Here is a 23153-nt window from a genome sequence, read left to right as displayed (position 1 = left end):
TGTGCCGTAGGTAGGTATGTGGGTAGGTGCATGGGTAGGTGCATGGGTAGGTATGTGCGCAGGTAGGTATGTGGGTAGGTAGGTATGTGGGTAGGTGCATGGTAGGTATGTGCGTAGGTAGGTATGTGGGTAGGTGCATGGGTAGGTGCATGGGTAGGTATGTGCGTGGGTAGGTATGTGCGTAGGTAGGTATGTGGGTAGGTGTGTGGGTAGGTATGTGCATAGGTAGGTATGTGGGTAGGTGTGTGGGTAGGTATGTGCGTAGGTAGGTATGTGGGTAGGTGTATGGGTAGGTAGTGCGTAGGTAGGTATGTGGGTAGGTGCATGGGTAGGTATGTGCGTAGGTAGGTGCATGGGTAGGTGCATGGGTAGGTAATGTGCGTAAGTAGGTATGTGGGTAGGTATGTGCGTAGGTAGGTATGTGGGTAGGTGTGTGGGTAGGTATGTGCGTAGGTAGGTATGTGGGTAGGTGCGTGGGTATGTATGTGCGTAGGTGCGTAGGTTGTGGGTAGGTGCGTGGGTAGGTGCCGTGGGTAGGTATGTGCGTAGGTGCAAGGGTAGGTATGTGTGTAGGTGCTGCGTAGGTGCCGTGTGTGTGTACATATGTGCGTAGGTGCCACCCCCCCTCCCCTGCCTTTAGCTTTTTATCCTCTCTGTCTCCCCGTTCCTCTCTCCCAGCTCTCTCTTCACTTGTACGGTTTCTCTCCTCTTCTCTCCATCGCTCCCCCCTCTCTCCCTCCCTCGCTCCCCACCTCTCTCTCTCCCTCTCTCCCCCCATCCCCTCGCTCCCCCCATCCCTCGCTTCCCCCCTCCCTCGCGCTCCTCTCTCTCCCTCTCCCTCCCTCGTTCCCCCCCTCCCTCGCGCTCCCTCCTCTCTCCCTCCCCTCTCCTCCCTCGCTCCCCCCCTCTCTCCCTCCTTACCTCTCTCTCACCCTCCTTCCTTTTTCTGTTCTCTTCTTTTCATTCAGCTGCCATCATAACCAACTCCTTTCTCTCTCCCCCCTCTCTGTCCCTCCCCCTGCTCTCTCCCCTCTGCTTCTCTCTCTCACTCTATTTCCCACCCCCTGATCTCTCACCTCCTCTTCTTCCTCCTCTCTTTCTCCCCCTCTCCTCCCTCCTTCCCTTCTTTTCTCCCTCACCCTTCCCCTCTTTCCCCCCTCCCTCTCTCCTCCCTCCTTCCCCTCTTCCTCACTCTGTCTTCCCCTTTTCCATCCTCCATCTCTCCCTTCCCCCTCCACTCTGCCTCACTCCCTCTCCGCCCTGCTCCTTCATCCCCATCATCTTGCTTCCCTCCTTCTTTCTCCCTTCCCTCTCTCTCTCACCTTCCTCTCTGTCTCACCCTCCATCTCTCCCTTCTTTCTCCTCTCCCTTACTCCCTCCCCCTCTCTTCCCCATTTCACTTTCTGTCGCCCCCCACCTCCCCCTCTCCCCCCTACCTCCCTCCCTCCCACACCTCCCTTCCTCTCCTCATCCCTCCCACCCTCATCTTTCCTTCCCACCCCCTCTCCCCCTCTTTTTCTCTCTCTCTCTGTCCCCCTCCCTCTCCCCCCTCTTCCCCTCTCTCTCCCTCCCACTATCTCTCTGCCCCCCTCTCCCCCTCTTTCTCTCTCTTCCATCTCCCTCCCACTCTCTCTCTGTCCCCCCCTCTCTCTCTCCCCTCTCTCTGTCTCTCTCTCCCTCCTACTCCCTCCCCCCCCCCCTCTCTCTCTCTCTCTCTCTCTCTCTCTCTCTCTCTCTCTCTCTCTCTCTCTCTCTCTCTCTCTCTCTCTCTCTCTCTCTCTCTCTCTCTCTCTCTCTCTCTCTCTCTCTCTCTCTCTCTCTCTCTCCCCTCTCTCTGTCTGTCTCTCCCTCCTACTCTCTCCCCCCTCTCTGTCCCCCCTCTCTCTCTCCCTCTCTCTCTGTCTCCTCTGTCTCTCTCTCCACCTGCTCTCTCCCCCCTCTCTCTCTCTCTCTCTCTCTCTCTCCCTCCCTCACACACACTGCAGTATTTGCTCTTATAACTGCCCACATCAGCATCTCCCAGCGGTGTCTCCAGACATTAGCGCTGAGCATCTTCTGCAACTACACGCTACAATTAGTCTGACACAGACTCGCTAACTAAAGCCAGAGGGCACACCGGGTACCACAGCCAGCTCCTATTAACCCTCCGTCCCCCAGGGCAGAGGGCACACCGGGTACCACAGCCAGCTCCTATTAACCCTCCGTCCCCCAGGGCAGAGGGCACACCGGGTACCACAGCCAGCTCCTATTAACCCTCCGTCCCCCAGGGCAGAGGGCACACCGGGTACCACAACCAGCTCCTATTAACCCTCCGCCCCCCAAGGCACCGTCCCTGGGCAGAGGGCACACCGGGTGCCACAACCAGCTCCTATTAACCCTCCGTCCCCCAGGGCAGAGGACACACCAGGTACCACAGCCAGCTCCTATTAACCCTCCGTCCCCCAGGGCAGAGGGCACACGGGTACCACAACCAGCTCCTATTAACCCTCCGTCCCCCAGGGCAGAGGGCACACCGGGTACCACAACCAGCTCCTATTAACCCTCCGTCCCCCAGGGCAGAGGGCACACCGGGTACCACAACCAGCTCCTATTAACCCTCCGTCCCCCAGGGCAGAGGGCACACCGGGTACCACAGCCAGCTCCTATTAACCCTCCGTCCCCCAGGGCAGAGGGCACACCGGGTACCACAGCCAGCTCCTATTAACCCTCCGTCCCCCAGGGCAGAGGGAGCACCGGGTACCACAGCCAGCTCCTATTAACCCTCCGTCCCCCAGGGCAGAGGGCACACCGGGTACCACAGCCAGCTCCTATTAACCCTCCGTCCCCCAGGGCAGAGGGCACCCCGGGTACCACAGCCAGCTCCTATTAACCCTCCGTCCCCCAGGGCAGAGGGCACACCGGGTACCACAGCCAGCTCCTATTAACCCTCCGTCCCCCAGGGCAGAGGGCACACCGGGTACCACAGCCAGCTCCTATTAACCCTCCGTCCCCCAGGGCAGAGGGCACACCGGGTACCACAGCCAGCTCCTATTAACCCTCCGCCCCCCAGGGCAGAGGGCACACCGGGTACCACAACCAGCTCCTATTAACCCTGCGCCCCCCAGGGCAGAGGGCACACCGGGTACCACAGCCAGCTCCTATTAACCCTCCGTCCCCCAGGGCAGAGGGCACACCGGGTACCACAGCCAGCTCCTATTAACCCTCCGTCCCCCAGGGCAGAGGGCACACCGGGTACCAAAGCCAGCTCCTATTAACCCTCCGTGCCCCAGGGCAGAGGGAGCACCAGGTACCACAGCCAGCTCCTATTAACCCTCCGTCCCCCAGGGCAGAGGGCACACCGGGTACCACAGCCAGCTCCTATTAACCCTCCGTCCCCCAGGGCAGAGGGCACACCGGGTACCACAGCCAGCTCCTATTAACCCTCCGTGCCCCAGGGCAGAGGGCACACCGGGTACCACAGCCAGCTCCTATTAACCCTCCGTCCCCCAGGGCAGAGGGCACACCGGGTACCACAGCCAGCTCCTATTAACCCTCCGTCCCCCAGGGCAGAGGGCACACCGGGTACCACAGCCAGCTCCTATTAACCCTCCGTCCCCCAGGGCAGAGGGCACACCGGGTGCCACAGCCAGCTCCTATTAACCCTCCGTCCCCCAGGGCAGAGGGCACACCGGGTGCCACAGCCAGCTCCTATTAACCTCCGTCCCCAGGACACCGTCACTGGCCCTTACATGATTAACCCTTCCATGCCAGACCAGAGGACAGGAAACTCCCCCTGGCAGCAAGGGGCTAAAGACCCCACCAACAGGTCAGGTTGTAAATATATCCCAGCTTCAGCACAGGTGGCTCAATCAGTGGCTCAGTCTTTGACGCAGGGACTGATTGAGCCACCCGTGCTGAAGCAGAGATTGATTAAGCCACCTGTGCGGAAGCGGGGACTGATTAAGCCAGTTCTGTTGAGACTGCTTACGCTACCTGTGCTGAAGCTGGGATATCCTCAAAACCTGACCTGTTGGCTGGGGTGGGGGGGTATTTAGGACGGGAGATGAGCCCTCTGGGTCAGGTTTATCTTAAGAACATTATTTATTTCATAGACCCGTATTTTGTTAAATATCTCGGTTGTATCCAAACGCTTTTGAGGGGTTTTACGATCTGTACCCCGTGTCTCTTCTTTATATATTTTGCATTAAGGTGCATTTGCACGCGCTGTGTATATGGCCCACGTTTATTGGCTTGTGCTTGGTTTAGCCTCGTGCTGCTGGCAAAGAGATAAAGGGGCCGGGCAGTTATATTACCAAATAGAATTAAAATGACGCCGGAGGCAAAGGGAAGGTTTTAAAAAAGGTTATTTGTGCACAGGAAGTGAATAAATGTGAAATCGGCGGCATGTTCCGTTCCTGAAACACTGGTTTAGTTGCCGGAGTTTTGCTTTAGGAAAATCAAAATGGCCGACAAATTGTGCAGGTCCCACGGGCCAGTGGGAAGCCGCAACTTAATCTGTGGGCTGATATTGCGGCTTTCTGTTGGACGACCGTTTAAATGTCCAGGTCGTAACAACGGCAACTAAACCGGTAACTATATTGGGGGAACTGTGGAGGGAGGGGATAGAGGGGGGGAGAGAGAGAGGGGGAGAGAGAGAGGGGGAGAGAGAGAGGGGGAGAGGGAGAGGGGGAGAGAGAGAGGGGGAGAGGGAGAGAGAGAGGGGGAAAGAGAGAGAGAGAGAGAGGGGGGAGAGAGAGGGGAGGAGAGAGATGGGGGGAGAGAGAGAGAGGGGGAGAGAGAGAGAGAGGGGGAGAGAGAGAGAGAGAGAGAGGGGGAGGGAGAGAGAGAGGGGGAGAGAGAGAGGGGGAGAGAGAGGGGAGAGGGAGGGGGAGAGTGAGAAGGAGAAGAGAGAGGGGGGATAGAGAGAAGGGGAGAGAGGGGGAAAGAAAGATAAGAAGAGAGAGGGGGAGAGAGAGAAGGAGAGAGGGGGGAGAGAGAGAAGGAGAGGGGGGGAGAGACAGAAGGGGAGAGAGAGAAGAAGAGAGATGGGGAGAGAGAGAAGGAGAGAGAGGGGGGAGAGAAGGGAGTGGGGGAGAGAGAAGAAGGGAGTGGGGTGAGAGAGAGGGGGACAGAGAAGGAGAGAGAGGAGGGGATCCAATTAGCATATTTCCAGTTATCTCAGAGGGGGGGGAGGGGGTTTATTTTTTGTGCATGGTTGTCAATCCTTGTGTTGTTTGAGGGGATATATATATACACATACACATACACACACACACACACACACACACACACACACACACACACACACACACACACACACGCCAAGATTCAAAGGTGAAATTAATTCCTGATCTTGGAGTGCCTGTCCTGCTTTCTCATATCAGATGTGCTTTGCTGACACCTGGACGGTTTGCACCCTACATAGCACCTTTACCTGCGCATATGTGAGTGCCTTGTTTTCTGGACTGATATATATATCCCTGGTGTATTGTACCTCTCCCCCTCCCGCGCAGTGCTGTTGCAGCGTCGCCGGCAGCTCCGGCAGGGAATGGATTACATTATGAATAATGCATGAATACTCCGCTCCGGGATAAACTCCAGAGGGGGGATTACCCGTCTCACTGCTCCAGCGCCGCACACACACTGGATATAACCGCGTTCTGCAGAGGCTCAGCGGGCGCCGTTCTTCCAGGATACAGGGCAGAGGAGGAGGCTCTGCTGTCCCTCCATATCTAGTATGTGCGACCTCCTCCCAGCGCTGGAGAAGATTTTAGCCTCGTTGAAATGAATGGGAATAAAGTATTTACCAGCGCGGGGAAGACGGCCTCACAGCATATTCTATGTAAAGGGCCGGTGCGCTGTGATGTCAGATTACTGAACGCTGGTGTTTGAGATTCCCCGGTCTCAGTCTGATCCCCCTCATCTCATCATTATAACACTGTGCAGAGGAATTCCTCACATAACTATTCCTGCCACCTCTCCCTCTATCTATTCTGATAAACCCTCCCTATAACTCCCCGTATTCCCCATATAACCGCTGCCTATAACTCCCCGTATTCCCCATATAACCGCTCCCTATAACTCCTCCTATTCCCGCATATAACCCCTCCCTATAACTCCCCGTATTCCCCATATAACCGCTCCCTATAACTCCCCGTATTCCCCATATAACCGCTCCCTATAACTTCCCGTATTCCCCGATATAACCCCTCCCTATAACTCCTCCTATTCCCCCATATAACCCCTCCCTATAACTCCCCGTATTCCCCATATAACCGCTCCCTATAACTCCTCCTATTCCCCCATATAACCCCTCCCTATAACTCCCCGTATTCCCCATATAACCGCTCCCTATAACTCCCCGTATTCCCCATATAACCGCTCCCTATAACTTCCCGTATTCCCCCATATAACCGCTCCCTATAACTCCCTGTATTCCCCCATATAACCGCTCCCTATAACTTCCCGTATTCCCCCATATAACCGCTCCCTATAACTCCTCCTATTACCCCATATAACCTCTCCCTATAACTCCTCCTATTACCCCATATAACCCCTCCCTATAACTCCTCCAGGATGGGCTGCAGGTGAGCTCCTGCTGGGGAGCCAGGATGGCCTTAGACCCAGGGGTCGGTGGCTGTGAGTTGGAGATGGAAGTAGGAGAGGCCGCAGGCTGCAGCAGTGGTGTAGGCCTTGGTGAGGCTGAATGCAAGGTACAGGAGAGTTTGGAGAGAAAGGAAGGGGCAGAACAGAATCTGCTTAAAAAAGAAGAGAAACGAGCTTTATTGAAGAAGTATAACAGGAAGGTAGAAGAATTGGAAATAGAAAATATTAAGTTAAAGAGATGTCGTGGTCGTGAGGTAGACACGCCCAAGAAGCAAATAAATCATCTGCATGTTGAATTAACCCGGTTGGAGGTTGAGATTGCTAAAATAACAGGAGTTCCAGTCAAACAGAAACGTTCCCTTTTAAAAACTATTGAAATGCTAACCCACAGTGCTGAACAGGGTGCAGAGCAAAGTGCCAAGCAGGGTGCAGAGCGGGGCGCAGAGCAAAATGCCGAGCAGGGTGCAGAGCAAAGTGCCGAACAGGGTGCAGAGCGGGGCGCAGAGCAAAATGCTGAGCAGGGTGCAGAGCAAAGTGCAGAACAAGGCGCAGATTCATATTGTGGAAACGGAAGCCAAAACCCCATTAAATGCTCACAAGAAAAGATAAGTTTGGTGACGCCTACAAGAAGTGGGAGAGAAACTAGATCCCAGAACAAGTCTGCAAAGTCTAAAGATAAAACAGAGAACTTATCCCAGGAAAATTCTGATTCAGATCCTGACAGTTTAATTCCACCAACTGCCAAGAAAACCCCAAAGGGTAAAGTTGCAAAAAAAGAAAGCAAAGGACCGGAAGCTAAAGGTTTCCACAGGAGAAGGTAACAGCCCTGTAATAGGGTCCAAAGACTTCAGGGAAGGGGACTCACCTCAGGGTGTATCAGACTGTGAGCAAGGATCTGTTCCAGAGCTTCCAGCATCCCAGGGGTTAATAGCAGAAGATCTGATTAAAAGACCATTGCATGCAAAGAAAGCAGCAGACACCTGTGATGTGGGGTTATCTCAGACTCCCACGCTGGGAGAAGTTAAAGAAATTACAAAGAAATCTGGAGAGCAGCAAAGCAAGAACCTAAAAACTCTGAGAGGAGATCAGCTGGAAATGGAGTTTGTGCCTGAGAGCAGTGAGCCAGAGAACCCATGCTCACCTGGACTTACAGAACCACCCCCCTGCTTATTAGCTGGTCCTGGGATTCAGAACTCTGAGCGAGGAGAACAGCAGGTGGTAATTAGCAGCAATGGAGACTGCATTAACCCTGTAATGCCTGGGAGTGAAGTTAAGGTTGTAGAGACTGAAAGTGCTGCTCCTATCCAAACAGTTCCTGATAGAGTGGCCCAATCAGAAGATGGGGTAAAGCAAAGTAATGGCATCAAGGTAACCCCAGTTCACACAGCACCCCCTTCAGCCTGGAGTGGGAGATCCTTTGTGAGCGCTGTGACCAGAAATGCACAACCTTTAAAAAGGAGGAACGTTGTCATGGAACAAGAATCGCATTCCTGCCCGACCCCCCTTCTGCTTGTCAGCTCCTTACGTTCAGCTGCAGGCATCGGTTCCACATACACACACTGTGGCTGTGTAACATGCAACAATGTTGCATTTCTTGCCTCTGAGCACGTAATCAGTGAACTGCTACTGCAGCTTCTCCAGTCCTCCCAGTTAATGGACTTTCCCATGTTCTCCCCTGTCTTTTGCTGACAGTTAGTGCAGTCCCACTCAACCTTTAGTGCGACCCCTGCCCCTCACTTCCTTTTCCACCCTAGATTACTGTCTCTCTTACCATAGTCTAACCCCATAGAAGCATCCCACATAGAGAAGCACTCTCTGCCTACACTACACCCACAAGTTCCTGTGTTTTCTAATCCAGCAATAAAATTAAGAAAGACATTAAGGACTTGTCATGCTTTGGAAGAGGGAGGACATGAGTTGAGCTTACTGGAATCATTCATACATCATTCGTGACCCTGGTTCCAGGAAAGTAAGAGAGAGACCGTGTATTAGAGGTCTACGCAGAAGCTATCACTCACAGCCTTCATGCTACAAAAGTGCAGCTCTACACAGCTATACAGCAAACTGCTACAGCTTTCTGCAAAAACAAGCAGCAGTTTAAACAGAACAGTGAAAAGATTATCGTGTGCCTTACAGACACTAACAGGAGCTGCTACTCCAGACTCCATTATACAGAGTGGCCTCTACAGCAGTACAAGCAAGCAGCTTACACAGCTATACAGAGCAACCTCTACACCACACAAAGGAAGCACCAAGTAGCTAAAACTGCAAGCAGCCTGCAGCTTACACAGCTAACACAGAGCAGCCTCTGCAACTGCACAGCAGCCTTGCAACAAGCAGTGCTTCTCTCACAATACCTAACTGCCTTTTTCTCTGTCTGAGTCCACCCGCTGCTCAGCCCCACAGTGAGGAGCCTACGGACACCTGTAAGTACAGCTACCCCAACGCTGCACGCTGCAGGACACCGCTCGGCACCATCTGAGACAGACGCCCTTCGCTGACAAGGTAAAAGACCGCACGCCACACGCACTGGCAAAAGGCCTACACACACCTACAGCATGGCAGAACTCAGAGCCTCACCAGACATCACGCAGGAGAGCGATCACTCAGACACAGAGACCGCCGCGCAACTGCAACAGGCGCAGGCAGGCGCAAGGCCCAAACGGGCAGTCGCACTGACACAAAAGGCCCGCGAAAAATACGAAACTGACGTTGAAGTGCACCGCGCTAAATTAGAGAAGGCCTGGGAGGACACTGATCGTGAGATAAGTAATGTCGCAAGTGCTAGCGATCAAGAAACCCAGATTAAGCAAGCTATTACTCAGATTAAGTCAAGCCATAGACGTTACGTAACGCTGTCACAGGCATATTTCACCTATCTGACAAGAACTGACACAGAAGACAGCACGCGGGAACGCGATCTGCAAAAGGCGATTGACCTGGAGCGCGATGGCGTCGTGCAGACCGCCATCTCAGACGCCCAAAGCGAGAGAAAAGAGCTCCTCCTGGAGACCGCATCGCAGCGCTCAAGCACATCCAGGCACTCATCCAGGTCAGCAAGATCAGCCCAATCCAACGCGTCCAGCGCAAGCGCGAACGCTACCAGGGCGCGAGCCACCGCAGAGGCCGCACGTGCCAGGGCTGAATATAGTCGCAGAGAGGCAGCCGTAAGGACAGAAAGAGCGCGCATAGAAGAGGAGGAGCAGAATGCCGCCGCCGCTGCCACTGCTGCCGCTGCCAATGCCGCTGCTACCGCCGCCGCTGCAAATGCCGCCGCTGCCGCGGCGCGTAAAAAGCCCGAATTGGACGCGGATCTAGAGGCACTTAATCAAGAGAAGGAAGCCGCTGCCGCCATAGCCCAAGCTGAAGTCCTAGAGGCAGCCGCGCAACAGGATGGCGGGGAGCAACCCTACAGACGGATAGCCTCAGAGGATCCAGTCCAACGCACTGAAGACTACGTCAGGAGCCTCTTCAGCGTGAACACCAGCGCACCATCTCAACACGGATGGAGCGACTCCACAGATACCGAAGACTCGCTAGGACCACGAGGAGAAGACGCTGCTCCATCAATGGCACATGCTGCCTGGGATAGCCACAGCCGCAACAGTGATCCACACGCCAGCGCGCACACGGATGCACCACAACAGGCTCGCAATCCAGGTACACCCACGCGGGAGAAAACAGCCCCTCACACTGGCCAGCAGTCATCACGCGTCCATGCCAAGGAAGAGGCGACCGCACGGACCCTCCCAGCAACTACTTCAGAACGGGACAAACGCGCCGATGTCTCAGGTCTGACAGACATAGCCAAGTACATGATCCGGCGCGACTTGGTGCACGCAGAACTCATCAGCTTCGACGACCGCCCTGAGAACTACCGGACGTGGAAGTTCACGTTCAAAGACGCAATCGACAGCTTGGACTTCTCAGCAAGGGAAGAGCTCAACCTGTTAGTCAAGTTCCTGGGGAACGTATCCAGGGAGCAAGCGCAGAGACTTCGGACGGCAAACGCGCATCAACCCAAAGTAGGTCTTGACCTAGTGTGGGAAAGGCTAGAAGAGTCCTACGGCAGCCCCGAAGCAGTCGAGGATTCACTCTTCAAAAGAATCGAGAGCTTCCCCAAGATCACGAATAAAGACTACTCGAAGTTACGAGATCTTGGAGACCTGCTGCAAGAACTGGAGTTCGCAAGAAAAGACCACTCCTTAATAGGTCTCAACGCCTTAGATTCAGCTCGTGGAGTGAGACCCATCCTGGAGAAGCTACCCTTCAACCTCCAAGAAAGGTGGCTTTCACAAGGTTCCAAATACAAAAGGGAGAAGCAGGTTGTCTTCCCCCCATTCTCAGCTTTCTTGAGCTTCATTCGCGAAGCGGCAAGGACAAGGAACGATCCCAGTTTCATCTTGGGTGCGCAAACCACATACAGTGCAAGCAGCCTGAGGAACGAGAGACCAGCGACGAGATATGGTAACCCCCAAACACCCATCTCGGCCCGCAGGACGGACGTGCCTCCCACGACCCAAACTACTCTCGATCAGTCGGTCGCCGGAGACAAGGAACCAAGGGACCCAAACAGGGAATGTCCCATACACAAGAAGCCACACCAACTCAACAAGTGCTTTGGGTTCAGGATGAAGTCCCTAGAGGAACGCAAGAGGTTACTTGGAGAATTCGGAGTTTGCTTCAAGTGCTGCGGTTCCACGACTCACCTAGCCAGGGACTGTAAGGAAGAGATCAAATGCACAGTGTGCGAGAGTGACAAGCACGTGACTGCGTTACACCCAGAGGCGATGACACTCCACCAACTCAAGAACCCATCCTCCATAGCGGAGCATGGCGGGGAGAAAGAAGAAGGAGAGTTAACATCCGTCACATCTCAGCGCACTGAGGTTTGCGGAAAAGAAGGTGACAAAATGTCCTGCTCCAAAATATGCCTTGTCGCAGTGCACCCCCAGGGACAACCTGAGAAGGCTATTCGGATGTATGCAATCCTCGACGACCAGAGCAACCGATCACTGGTCAGGTCAGAGTTCTTCGACATGTTTAACATACAAAACGGTGCTTCTCCTTACACTCTCAGAACGTGCGCAGGTCAAATGGAGACCACAGGGAGAAGAGTGAATGGCTACACCATATGCTCAATAGACGGCAAAGTGAACATGCCCCTTCCCACACTCATCGAGTGCAACCACATGGCCACAAATAGGGACGAGATACCCACACCAGACGTGGCACTCCATTACCCCCACCTCAAAGGAATAGCCAACCACATCCGGCCGGTGGAACAAGACACCAAGATCCTGCTGCTGCTCGGTAGGGACATCATGAGGGTACATAAAGTCCGTAAACAGCATAACGGACCCCACAACGCGCCATACGCCCAAAGACTTGACCTAGGATGGGTGATAGTGGGCAACTCGTGCACTAACAAAGAGCACGGGCAAGACTACGTTGATTCTCGCAGATCGGAGGTGACAGAATGTGGACACACATCTCTCTCCGAACCATGTCTTGGCCATCTCCAAGTGACCGAAGGGCCAAGTGAAGAGAAAAGACAAGGTCACACCCCTGAGACCAACAAAGATATCCTCACGCCGATGGGATGCGACAATGGCTTAGGATGCTCAGCAGTCCAGACAGCCAAGGATGATGAGTCGACTCCACCGAAGGAAGAGAGTAACCTCCCAAAGGTGACCGACAAAGGGATCGTCCTAAAAACAACAAACAATCAGACAATACTCCCGCGAGCAAGGGCACAATTAAGACGTACAGTTGTTCCTCTCCACAGAGTATCAAGCAACAGAGCAACCAATTGCCACGGCTGGCATAGCCGCAAAAGATTGCGCCCCACAGGCGAAGCCACAGTGTCAAAAGGACTGTTCGTTCAAACACGTAAAAGGGGACAGTTGCAGAGACATTTCCCAAAAGGATTTACAAGGACAAAAGAGACTGTTCTTCGTCATGTCCAGGGAAAAAACAACCTCCCGATGGCAGTCAACAAAGAAACACAAAAGCGTTTCACCAAACTACGCGGAGATGTTCTCGTGCAAGAGAAATGTACCGATGAACTACGGTGCATAGCGTTCCAGACAACAAGGAACGATGACAAGCAAACACCATCAAGGGAAGATAGAGGATTCCCGAAGTTATCAGCCAAGGAGCTCTCTAAAGACGGACTAAGCAGTCGGGTGACTCCGCTACCATTCCGTTCACCAAGGAGGCGCTTCCCAAACAATGGAGAACATGCTATCTCTAGGTTCACCTCGCACCTCTGCGGCCTACAAAGGGAACCAGAGACCAAAAACAACTTTGTGGTCTTCATCCAGAAGATATTCTTTACCGGCCACGCAAAGCCTGCACCTCTAATGGAGGAAGGCGAAGAATGTCGGTACCTCCAATCACCTGGGGCCTACCACCCTCAGGAACCCGATCAAATCCGGGTAATGTTCAACCCCAGCGCTCAGCTTCAGGGAGTCTCCCTGAACGATGCCCCCTTTATTGGATTACATTCGACAACCAGTTTTCCAGGGACAGTAATCCGCTCCCACAAGGAGCCAAAAGCCCTCTCCTTCTGCCAAACGCCAGGTGATAGAGCAACAGGCTGCCACGGCTGGTATACCTACAAGGGGATACACTCTGTGGGTGAAACTACAGAGACAAAAGGACTGCTCTCTTACAAGACTAAAAGGAAACAGTGCCAGAGACTTTTATACAAAGACATTGTGGTGCAACCAGCAAACCTGGAGCTGTGCATCCACCCTGCATCCTTTGCCAAAGAACCTTGGCCAAGGGACCTTGATACCAGTGATACCGGCCGGTGTCACATCGCTATGTGGACATGGACTCTTGCATTGTTTGAGAATGTGATGTTATCTTTGTTATGCATTGCACATATGTTCCACATATTCCAGTTATATAGTGGTATCTCCAGATACCAGACGGGGAGTGTCATGGAACAAGAATCACATTCCTGCCCGACCCCCCTTCTGCTTGTCAGCTCCTTAAGTTCAGCTGCAGGCATTAGTTCCACATACACACACTGTGCCTGTGTAACATGCAACAATGTTGCATTTCTTGCCTCTGAGCACGTAATCAGTGAACTGCTACTGCAGCTTCTCCAGTCCTCCCAGTTAATGGACTTTCCCATGTTCTCCCCTGTCTTTTGCTGACAGTTAGTGCAGTCCCACTCAACCTTTAGTGTGACCCCTGCCCCTCACTTCCTTTTCCACCCTAGATTACAGTGAGTACAGACCTGTCTGCATCCACCCCTGGTAAGGCCTTTCTCTCTTACCATAGTCTAACCCCATAGAAGCATCCCACATAGAGAAGCACTCTCTGCCTACACTACACCTACAAGTTCCTGTGTTTTCTAATCCAGCAATAAAATTAAGAAAGACATTAAGGACTTGTCATGCTTTGGAAGAGGGAGGACATGAGTTGAGCTTACTGGAATCATTCATACATCATTCGTGACCCTGGTTCCAGGAAAAACGTGGTAAAATTGAGATATGAGGGTGCAGAGGAGATGAAGCCTGATAGGATTTTTGTAGGAAAACATCTATTGAAAGAATCTTTGGGCTTCAGTGCAGATGACATTTACGCACTTATCCATGTTCCAGGTTCATGCGAATACGATGTCAGCTTTAAGAGACCTCAGGCTCTGGACTACTTTTGGACAAAATATGAGAGTCTTAAAAATTCAGAATTATGGAAGTCCTTTGCAGCTATTCCTGTGTCCAAACCGGAAACAAAGTCGGTGACAATTCTCTTCAGGCACGAATCAGTCCCAATATCAGATATTCTGTTATGGCTTGGCAGACAATGCGAAGTACTGGCTCCACCTACAAGAATTATGGACTCAGAAGAAATTTGGGTTGGAGGTTGGAAGGTGCAAGTCAGACTTTGGTGACATGGCAATGTTACAAAGCATTTGCCCAACTCCTTCTTCATAGGAAGAGAAAAAGGAAATTGTTTTTACTATGGGCAGCCAACCTTGTGCCATAGATGTGGTTCAGCCAGACATTTAAGCATGTCTTGTGATGTTCTAAAATGCAACTTGTGCCACTCCTTGGGCCACGAGAGGGCAAGTTGTACAAACATCAGATGTAATTTATGCGATAAATTTGGACATTCATACACGAATTGCGCAGAAGCCTGGCATAATATTTCAAAAGTATGGGAGCAGGAAGTGGACTTCGAAGACAATGAAGCACTTTATGACCGGGCCCTGAAAGTTGCAGACAGAATATGTCTGGATCCGCCTGCAGATGGGGTTGGTCTGGTTCAGCCTAGGGATGGTGCTTGCTTAGATCCTCTTGGGGACAGAGCTTGTCCTGGACCACCTGTTGATGCAGTTTGCCCAGATACTCTTACAGAAAAAACAATTATTGTGAGTGTAAACAAGGCCCAGGAAATGTCAGAAGACCCCTTAGAAGGAACCTCCCCAAATCTACTCCCAGCAAGGGAACAATTTGGGGAATCAGATGATCCTACTTTGATGGAAACCCAAGTGAGGGAAAATAATAACAAAGAAAAAGAAAGTGAGCAGATTTGGGCACAGGGGAAAAAGAAAAGGAAGAAGAGCATGGTGAAAAAACTTGGAGGGACTCTTCGACGTCCTGCAGGTCCCGCTGGTAAAGTTCCTCAGGTAGCTACGAAAAACCGTTTTTCTGCTCTCAGAAAGGATTGGGGGTCAAGAGCTGAGGACTCCGACGATGTAGAGGAACTTTCCTTATCTGAAGAGGAACATACTATGGATGTTTCCAGAGAGACAGACTTGGACATGATCCCACCTTCAGTGACCGTCAAGAGGTTTGGGTGATTGGGGGATAATGTGGGGAAAAAGAAAAAGTAATACCGTGTGGTTTTTTTTGTTTTTTTTTGGGGGGGGGGGCTTAATGTTTGTTCATTAATCCTTTAAAGGTAGCAGTTATTAATGTTATAGTTAAGGCTTTTATTTAGTTTCAATTAAAATGTGTATAAAAGGAATGTGAAGTTGCTGTTGAGGAGTGAGGGGGAACACATGCTGAGTTAATATTGATATAATATAAGTTTGTACATAATGAGCAGTTTTTTTTGTTTGAAATGTTTTTCTATGGAATGTAATGTTGGAAAAAAAATTCAATAAAAAGAGTTCCTCCTATTAACCTATATATCCACTTCCCATAACTCCTCCTATTACCCCATATAACTACTCCCCATAACTCCTCCTATTACCCCATATACCCGCTCCCTATAACTCCTCCTATTACCCCATATAACCCCTGCCTATACCTCCCCCTATGTAACACTCCCTACATTACAAGCTCTCGCACACACAGGCACAAAATAGGAGAAACCCCCTTTATACATGATACAGAATTGAACTCCTTCACTACCTTAACGCATTATGCGTCTTCAAATGCGGGTCTCCATTTATTAAAGTGCAATAGGTATTAGCGGGTCAGGAGAATGGCTATTAGCATGAAATAATGGCTATCATCCGTTAGTGAATATTTCCCCCTGGCAAGCAGTGACTTCTCGGGGTGTGCGTCCGATAGAGAGAGTCTGAGTCTTGGGGATCATTTTGTTATTTAAATAGAGGGACGGATAAATGCGAAATTAAAATGTTCATTGCCTGTGTGTCTGTGTATATCAGTGTGTCTGTGTGTATCAGTTTGTGTCAGCGTTTGTGTGTGTGTCTCTGTATATGTGTGTTTTTATGTGTCAGTGTGTGTATCATTACGTGTGTCAGAGTGTGTATCTGTGTGTATCAGTGTGTATCAGTTATTCTGTGTGTGTATCAGCGTGTCAGTATGTATTTCAGCGTGTGTATCAGTGACGTGTGTGTATCAGCGTGTCTGTGTGTGTCAGTGTATCAGTGTGTCTTTGTGTATCAGCATGCGTTCTGTTTGTATCAGTGTGTTCTGTTTGTGTCAGCATCTGTGTTTGTATCAGCGTGTGTGTATTAGCATGTGTGTATCAGCGTGTGTTTCAGTGTGTCTGTGTGTGCACCTGTGTCTGTGTGTGTATCAGCGTGTGTATCAGTGTTTCTGTGTGTGTATCAGTGTGTGTATCAGTGTGTTCTGTGTGTATCAGCGTGTGTGTATCAGCGTGTGTATCAGTGTGTCAGTATGTCTGTGTGTGTATCAGCGTGTGTATCAGTGTGTTTGTTTGTGTATCAGCGTGTTCTGCGTGTATCATTGTGTGTGTGTGTCAGTGTGTTCTGTGTGTGTGTGAGTATATATCAGCGTGTCTGTGTCAGTGTGTGTGTATATATATATATCAGCGTGTCTGTGTCAGTGTGGGTGTATATGTATATATCAGTGTGTGTGTGTGTATATGTGTGTGAGTATATATCAGCGTGTCTGTGTCAGTGTGTGTGTATATGTGTGTGTGTGTGAGTATATATTAGCGTGTCTGTGTCAGTGTGTGTGTGAGTATATATTAGCATGTCTGTGTCAGTGTGTGTGTGTATATATGTGTGTGTGTGAGTATATATTAGCTTGTCTGTGTCAGTGTGTGTGTGAGTATATATCTGCGTGTCTGTGTCAGTGTGTGTATATATGTTTGTGTGTGTGAGTATATATTAGCGTGTCTATGAAATTGTGTCTGTGTGTGAGTATATATCAGCGTGTGTGTGTGTGTGTGTGTGAGTATATATCAGCGTGTCTGTGTCAGTGTGTGTGTATATATGTGTGTGTGAGTATATATCAGCGTGTCTGTGTCAGTGTGTGTGTGTATATGTGTGTGGGAGTATATATCAGCGTGTCTGTGTCAGTGTGTGTGTGTGTGTGTGTGTGTATATATATGTGTGTGTGAGTATATATTAGCGTGTCTGTGTCAGTGTGTGTGTGAGTATATATCAGTGTGTCTGTGTCAGTGTGTGTGTGAGTATATATCAGCGTGTCTGTGTCAGTGTGTGTGTGTATATATGTGTGTGTGAGTATATATTAGCGTGTCTGTGTCTGTGTGTGTGTGTGAGTATATATCAGTGTGTCTGTGTCAGTGTGTGTGTGTGAGTATATATCAGCGTGTCTGTGTCAGTGTGTGTGTATATGTGTGTGTGTGAGTATATATTAGCGTGTCTGTGTCAGTGTGTGTGTCTGTGTCAGTGTGTGTGTATCAGTGTTCTGTATGTATCAGTGTGTGTGTGTCAGTGTGTGTGTATATGTGTGTGTGTGTGTGTGAGTATATATTAGCATGCCTGTATATATGTGTGTGTGTGTGTGTGTGTGTGTGTGAGTATATATTAGCGTGCCTTTATATATATGTGTGTGTGTGTGTGTGAGTATATTAGCGTGTCTGTATATATGTGTGTGTGAGTATATATTAGCGTGTCTGTGTCAGTGTGTGTGTGAATATATAACAGTGTGTCTGTGTCAGTGTGTGTGTGTATATGTGTCAGTGTGTGAGTATATATCAGTGTGTCTGTGTCAGTGTGTGTGTATCATTCTTCTGTTTGTATCTGTGTGTGTGTGTGTGTGTGTATCAGTGTGTGTGTGTATCACTCAGTGTGTGTGTGTGTATCAGTGTGTGCCAGTGCGTCCTCTCCCCAAGCCCCAGGCTATAACACTGGAAGGTAGATATCAATCTCCATAGAAACTACAATACTGTGACAGTGACTGTGTGTGGCAGCTATCCCTGACACCATTTGTGTGTTACTACACACAGCGAACTCCTTGCCCACCTTCCTCCTCCGCAAGGGACTGAGTTCATATTTACCCGTTCTCTGTTACCGTATATATCTTTATTCCACCGCCACCACCACCGTCAAAGAAATAGCAAATATGTCCTGATTTGCTGCCTCCGGTCCCTCTTTATTAAGAAAAGCTATACGTGTAACACACACAAATATCTGTTGTATTAAAATACAAGCAGCATATGTGTAGTGACTAGGATCGTGGTTGGAGTACTGTAAGTGCTCACGATCATACACTCGTATGTATTAGAAGACTAGAACGTGTCCCCAAATGTTCTATAAATATAGATTTGCCCTCGTATAGGCAGAAGGTGTCTGGCTGAATACATTCGAACCTGCATAAAGTAACCGGTAATGCTTCACTGATAGTTGCATTTAAGAATAGGCGGTAGTATAGCTCTCAATGTATGTATGGACATTCCCCTATAGACATAATAATCTGGAGGTAATGTCAAGGTTGATCATACTATAATGCCCACAGGCAGTGGGGTGACTTTCATAAAATCCATTGCTCATGAACTCTCTCTGAAGGTAAGTATGAATCAATAGCACACTCCTACATCAATGCCGATCCTAGGTCATATCAGTACCGATGATGGGTAGGGAGGTGCAGTTACAGACAATACTGTGCTGGTTTAAGCAGCTAGAATCTTGGTCATACTGTCAATATGAGATCAGCCACATACTCCTAAATCCACATTAGTAGTTGGATAGATGTCTGTGTAAATTTCAGTGTGTATGTGTATCAAGTGCAGTAGCTTGTTAACTTGTTTACATCAAAGAGAGAAGCCAATTAACGGCTTAATTGGTGGCATGCATCTACATCTGTACTGATCGTAGTCATCATATCAGAACTGATGTTGGGTTGGAGAAGGGCTTTGAATATCAGAGAGAGAGACCAGTAGGACTTAATGAGTGGCACGCTCCTGCATCTACACTGATCCTATTCTTCAAATCAGGGTTGAGGTTGAGTTGGAGAAGTGCTTTAAACATCAGAGACAGAGACCTGTAGGACTTAATTAAAAGCACGCTCCTGCGTCTACACTGATCGTATTCCTCATATCAGGGTAGATGTCGAGTTGGAGAAGTGCTTTAAACATCAAAGAGAGAGAGACCAATAAGACTTAATGAGTGGCACGCTCCTGCATCTACACTGATCCTATTCTTCAAATCAGGGTTGAGGTTGAGTTGGAGAAGTGCTTTAAACATCAGAGACAGAGACCTGTAGGACTTAATTAAAAGCACGCTCCTGCGTCTACACTGATCCTATTCCTCATATCAGGGTAGATGTCGAGTTGGAGAAGTGCTTTAAACATCAAAGAGAGAGAGACCAATAAGACTTAATTAGTGGCACGCTCCTGCGTCTACACTGATCGTATTCCTCATATCAGTGCTGATGTCAGTCTGGGGACGTGCTCTAAAACAGCAGTTTAGCTCAGAATTCGTAGGGCATTCATAGGGAGCTATTAACCTAGAAATGGAGATATAGCCCGCAGGGATGCTCGGGGCACCTAAGCGTAGGAACCCTGGTTGAAAAACACTGGTGTAACAGGGTACCCCCTTCTGCACTTCTTTCCTGCCCATTATGTAAATCCTGCTAGCTTTGTAATAGTATGTAGATCTCCCAGAGGGTGGGGGAAACAGTGTTACACTGGTATTGGGGAACCTCCGTATGCAGGATTCTCTGGAGCCAATCTCTGATTTCCCCCCCCAACGGGATAACTGTTTTCGGACACGTCCATCCCATGTGGAGGAAAGAAGCTATGCCCCTACATCCCTTCGGGGCACCTAGGGGAATACTCAGGAACAAATTGGGATATCCTCAGGTGGAGTGAGACACCATCTCATGGAGGACTTTGTAGGCATCCTCTGATTGAGATACGAATAGAACTCTTAGATGTGGCTTCCAAGATCTCTCCCATACTTGACTCTCGAAGGTCTCATTAAGGTGGGATTCCCATTGGGTCATGTATTTCAGTCGGCCCTCATTCTCAGCTGGTTGGACCAGCAGGTGGCTTATACAGTGGCGAGGTCAGTTTTTCCCGATTTGCACATTCCTAAGTACAGTGCCACGAAATGTGTAAGTCGGTGGAAGGCCCCAAGTTGCGGAAAGATTCACTGTTCGCGACGCCCTTATCCACAGGTAACCTGTCTAAATAGAGCGGGTTAGTATCCTTGTTTAAATCCAGAACGCTCTCAACCCCCCCCCCCCCAGCAATACGCCAGTGGAGAGAAGCTCTGAGTTGGAGGCTGCTCGGGGAACCAGCTTCACGTTGCAAAGCCAGTATAACCACCCTCGCGCTGATGAGACCCAAAAGGTCTAAAGAGCTGTCTTTGAGTAGGTTTACTGGCTCGGCACTTCTGTAACCCAGGCGTGTGCTGAAAAGCTGTGTAATGCGGCAGGCAGAATCGTATAGGGGTCCCATGTTAAAATGGATGAGAAGTATAAAGTGACGCACTGCGAGTGCTCATTTGCATGTCATTACCCAGAATCCCTGGCTGCAATGGAATTACTGTATGCTAAGAGAAAATGGGGAAAGGCAGCGTGGCAGACACGTGAATGCGCCACAGGTGGTATTTCTATTTACTAGAATATATGTGACACTTGTGTATTGTGTTGTTACCGACGCTGTGTTAACGGAGATAGATTTAGCAGCACAGAGAACTCCTCGTACTGTTACAAAAATAGCTTTCCTCTTTATCGTTCATGAATAAAGGCAAAATCCGCCTGGCGCCCGGCAGCGAGAAACAGTGCGCGGTGTTACTCAGAACCTGTGATTTTCTCAGCAGCAGTCAATTACTTTTCCATGTAAAAGGCGCTTGTTAAACTGCAATTTTCAACCTATACTGTGTTACAAGGTCTGGCTAGTGCTTAAAGGGGTCAGTCCCTCCTAGGGCCACAGTGTACTAATGGCAGTGACATGGTTAAGGGGTCAGTCCCTCCTAGGGCCACAGTGTACCAATGGCAATGACATGGTTAAGGGGTCAGTCCCTCCTAGGGCCACAGTGTACTAATGGCAGTGACATGGTTAAGGGGTCAGTCCCTCCTAGGGCCACAGTGTACTAATGGCAGTGACATGGTTAAGGGGTCAGTCCATCCTAGGGCCACAGTGTACCAATGGCAATGACATGGTTAAGGGGTCAGTCCATCCTAGGGCCACAGTGTACTAATGGCAGTGACATGGTTAAGGGGTCAGTACCTCCTAGGGCCACAGTGTACTAATGGCAGTGACATGGTTAAGGGGTCAGACCCTCCTAGGGCCACAGTGTACTAATGGCAGTGACATGGTTAAGGGGTCAGTCCCTCCTAGGGCCACAGTGTACTAATGGCAGTGACATGGTTAAGGGGTCAGTACCTCCTAGGGCCACAGTGTACTAATGGCAGTGACATGGTTAAGGGGTCAGTCCCTCCTAGGGCCACAGTGTACTAATGGCAGTGACATGGTTAAGGGGTCAGTCCCTCCTAGGGCCACAGTGTACTAATGGCAGTGACATGGTTAAGGGGTCAGTCCCTCCTAGGGCCACAGTGTACTAATGGTAGTGACATGGTTAAGGGGTCAGTCCCTCCTAGGGACACAGTGTGCTACTGGCAGTGACATGGTTAAGGGGTCAGTACCTCCTAAGGCCATAGTGTACTAATGGCAGTGACATGGTTAAGGGGTCAGTCCCTCCTAGGGCCACAGTGACCTAATGGCAGTGACATGGTTAAGGGGTCAGTCCCTCCTAGGGCCACAGTGTACTAAAGGCAGTGACATGGTTAAGGGGTCAGTCCCTCCTAGGGCCACAGGCGATCTGTGGGATGGGGAGGGGGAGACACGACAGGGAGGCGTGTCTGAGGCATGCCTGTGACGTCACGTGAGCGGTTCGCCCTCATTGGCTGAGCCACTCACGTGGCCCGTGAATTGCGCGCCCGGTTGCGCTTCGGCGCGCTCTCTACGGCCTGCCTCATAGAGGTACGGCCTTTTGTTCACGCCGTGCGCTGGCGCGGGGAGTAAGGACGCGGCCTGAGGAGGCTTTGGTTTTCCTCTGGCTGCTCCTCTTTTTCTGACGTCCCTGTGTGTTAATTCACCCCGATTTTGCACGGGCAAAGCCCTCCTCTCTCCTCCTCCGATTCTCCTCATTCATTCTCTGATAAGGTCGGGTCGGGACAACGGTACAGGAAACACATGCTGGAAAAAGACTTCCCCCGATTCACAGGCTCCCCCATAATGTGCCCCCCATTTCCATAGACACAAAAGCAGCCACATTTTTGCTATTAGCACGTTCAGCTTAATTTAAGGAAGCCAATGAGATCGGTATACTCTTCCCAAAAGGGGACTTTCTGTCCGACTACGTGTGATCCCCGCGTATATTAGGGCCGGAAAACAGTGAATTCGTACGGTAGCACCGTTAGAAAGTACTGGTACTGCGACTGACTTCAGATGAGCATAAATAGATTGCAAGCTCTTGAGGCTCAGGTATTCCTTATACAAAGCCGGCCTTTATTTAAACGAATGATTTCGTGGGGTTTTTATTTTCTCGCAGGGCTACGAGAATTCCTCCAGAACAGACCAGTTTGTGACGCGGTTCCTTCTCCGGGAGACGATGAACCAGTTACACTCTCTGCACGGTTCTCTGGAGTGCGCCTTGGAAACAATGGGGGCCCAGGCTGGTCGCGACAGGTAGGCCTCAGCCATCGCTACGGTTACCAAAATGGCCGCCACCTTCTTTGATGGAGGCCTGTTGCTTTCTTTTTGACCGTTTGGAAGTTCGGTCCCGCGTATAATTATTTGAGACGACTTCTAGGGGTAATCTGTGTCCTTACTAAGATTCTACTCCCCCTCCCCACCTTAAAGTAAATGATTTATTTATGTTTATTTCCCCGGGAACAGTTGAATTCCAGCAGACC

General features: G+C 50.3%; 1 protein-coding gene across 2 annotated transcripts in view; it reads left to right on the top strand.

Moving 5' to 3' along the window:
* The window catches only part of NECAB3 (N-terminal EF-hand calcium binding protein 3), a 118787-nt gene that overhangs the window by 46917 nt on the left and 48717 nt on the right, over positions 1–23153 (top strand). For both annotated transcript variants that reach the window (XM_075571918.1, XM_075571917.1), the window contains exon 6: positions 22790–22926. In XM_075571918.1, coding sequence (XP_075428033.1) covers positions 22790–22926 — 137 coding nt within the window. The remainder of the gene's footprint in view (positions 1–22789; positions 22927–23153) is intronic.

Source organism: Ascaphus truei, chromosome 15 (assembly GCF_040206685.1).
Source record: "Ascaphus truei isolate aAscTru1 chromosome 15, aAscTru1.hap1, whole genome shotgun sequence".
Taxonomy (NCBI): domain Eukaryota; kingdom Metazoa; phylum Chordata; class Amphibia; order Anura; family Ascaphidae; genus Ascaphus; species Ascaphus truei.
Note: the sequence above shows the minus strand (reverse complement) of the source record. Positions and strands in the feature narration are given on the sequence as shown.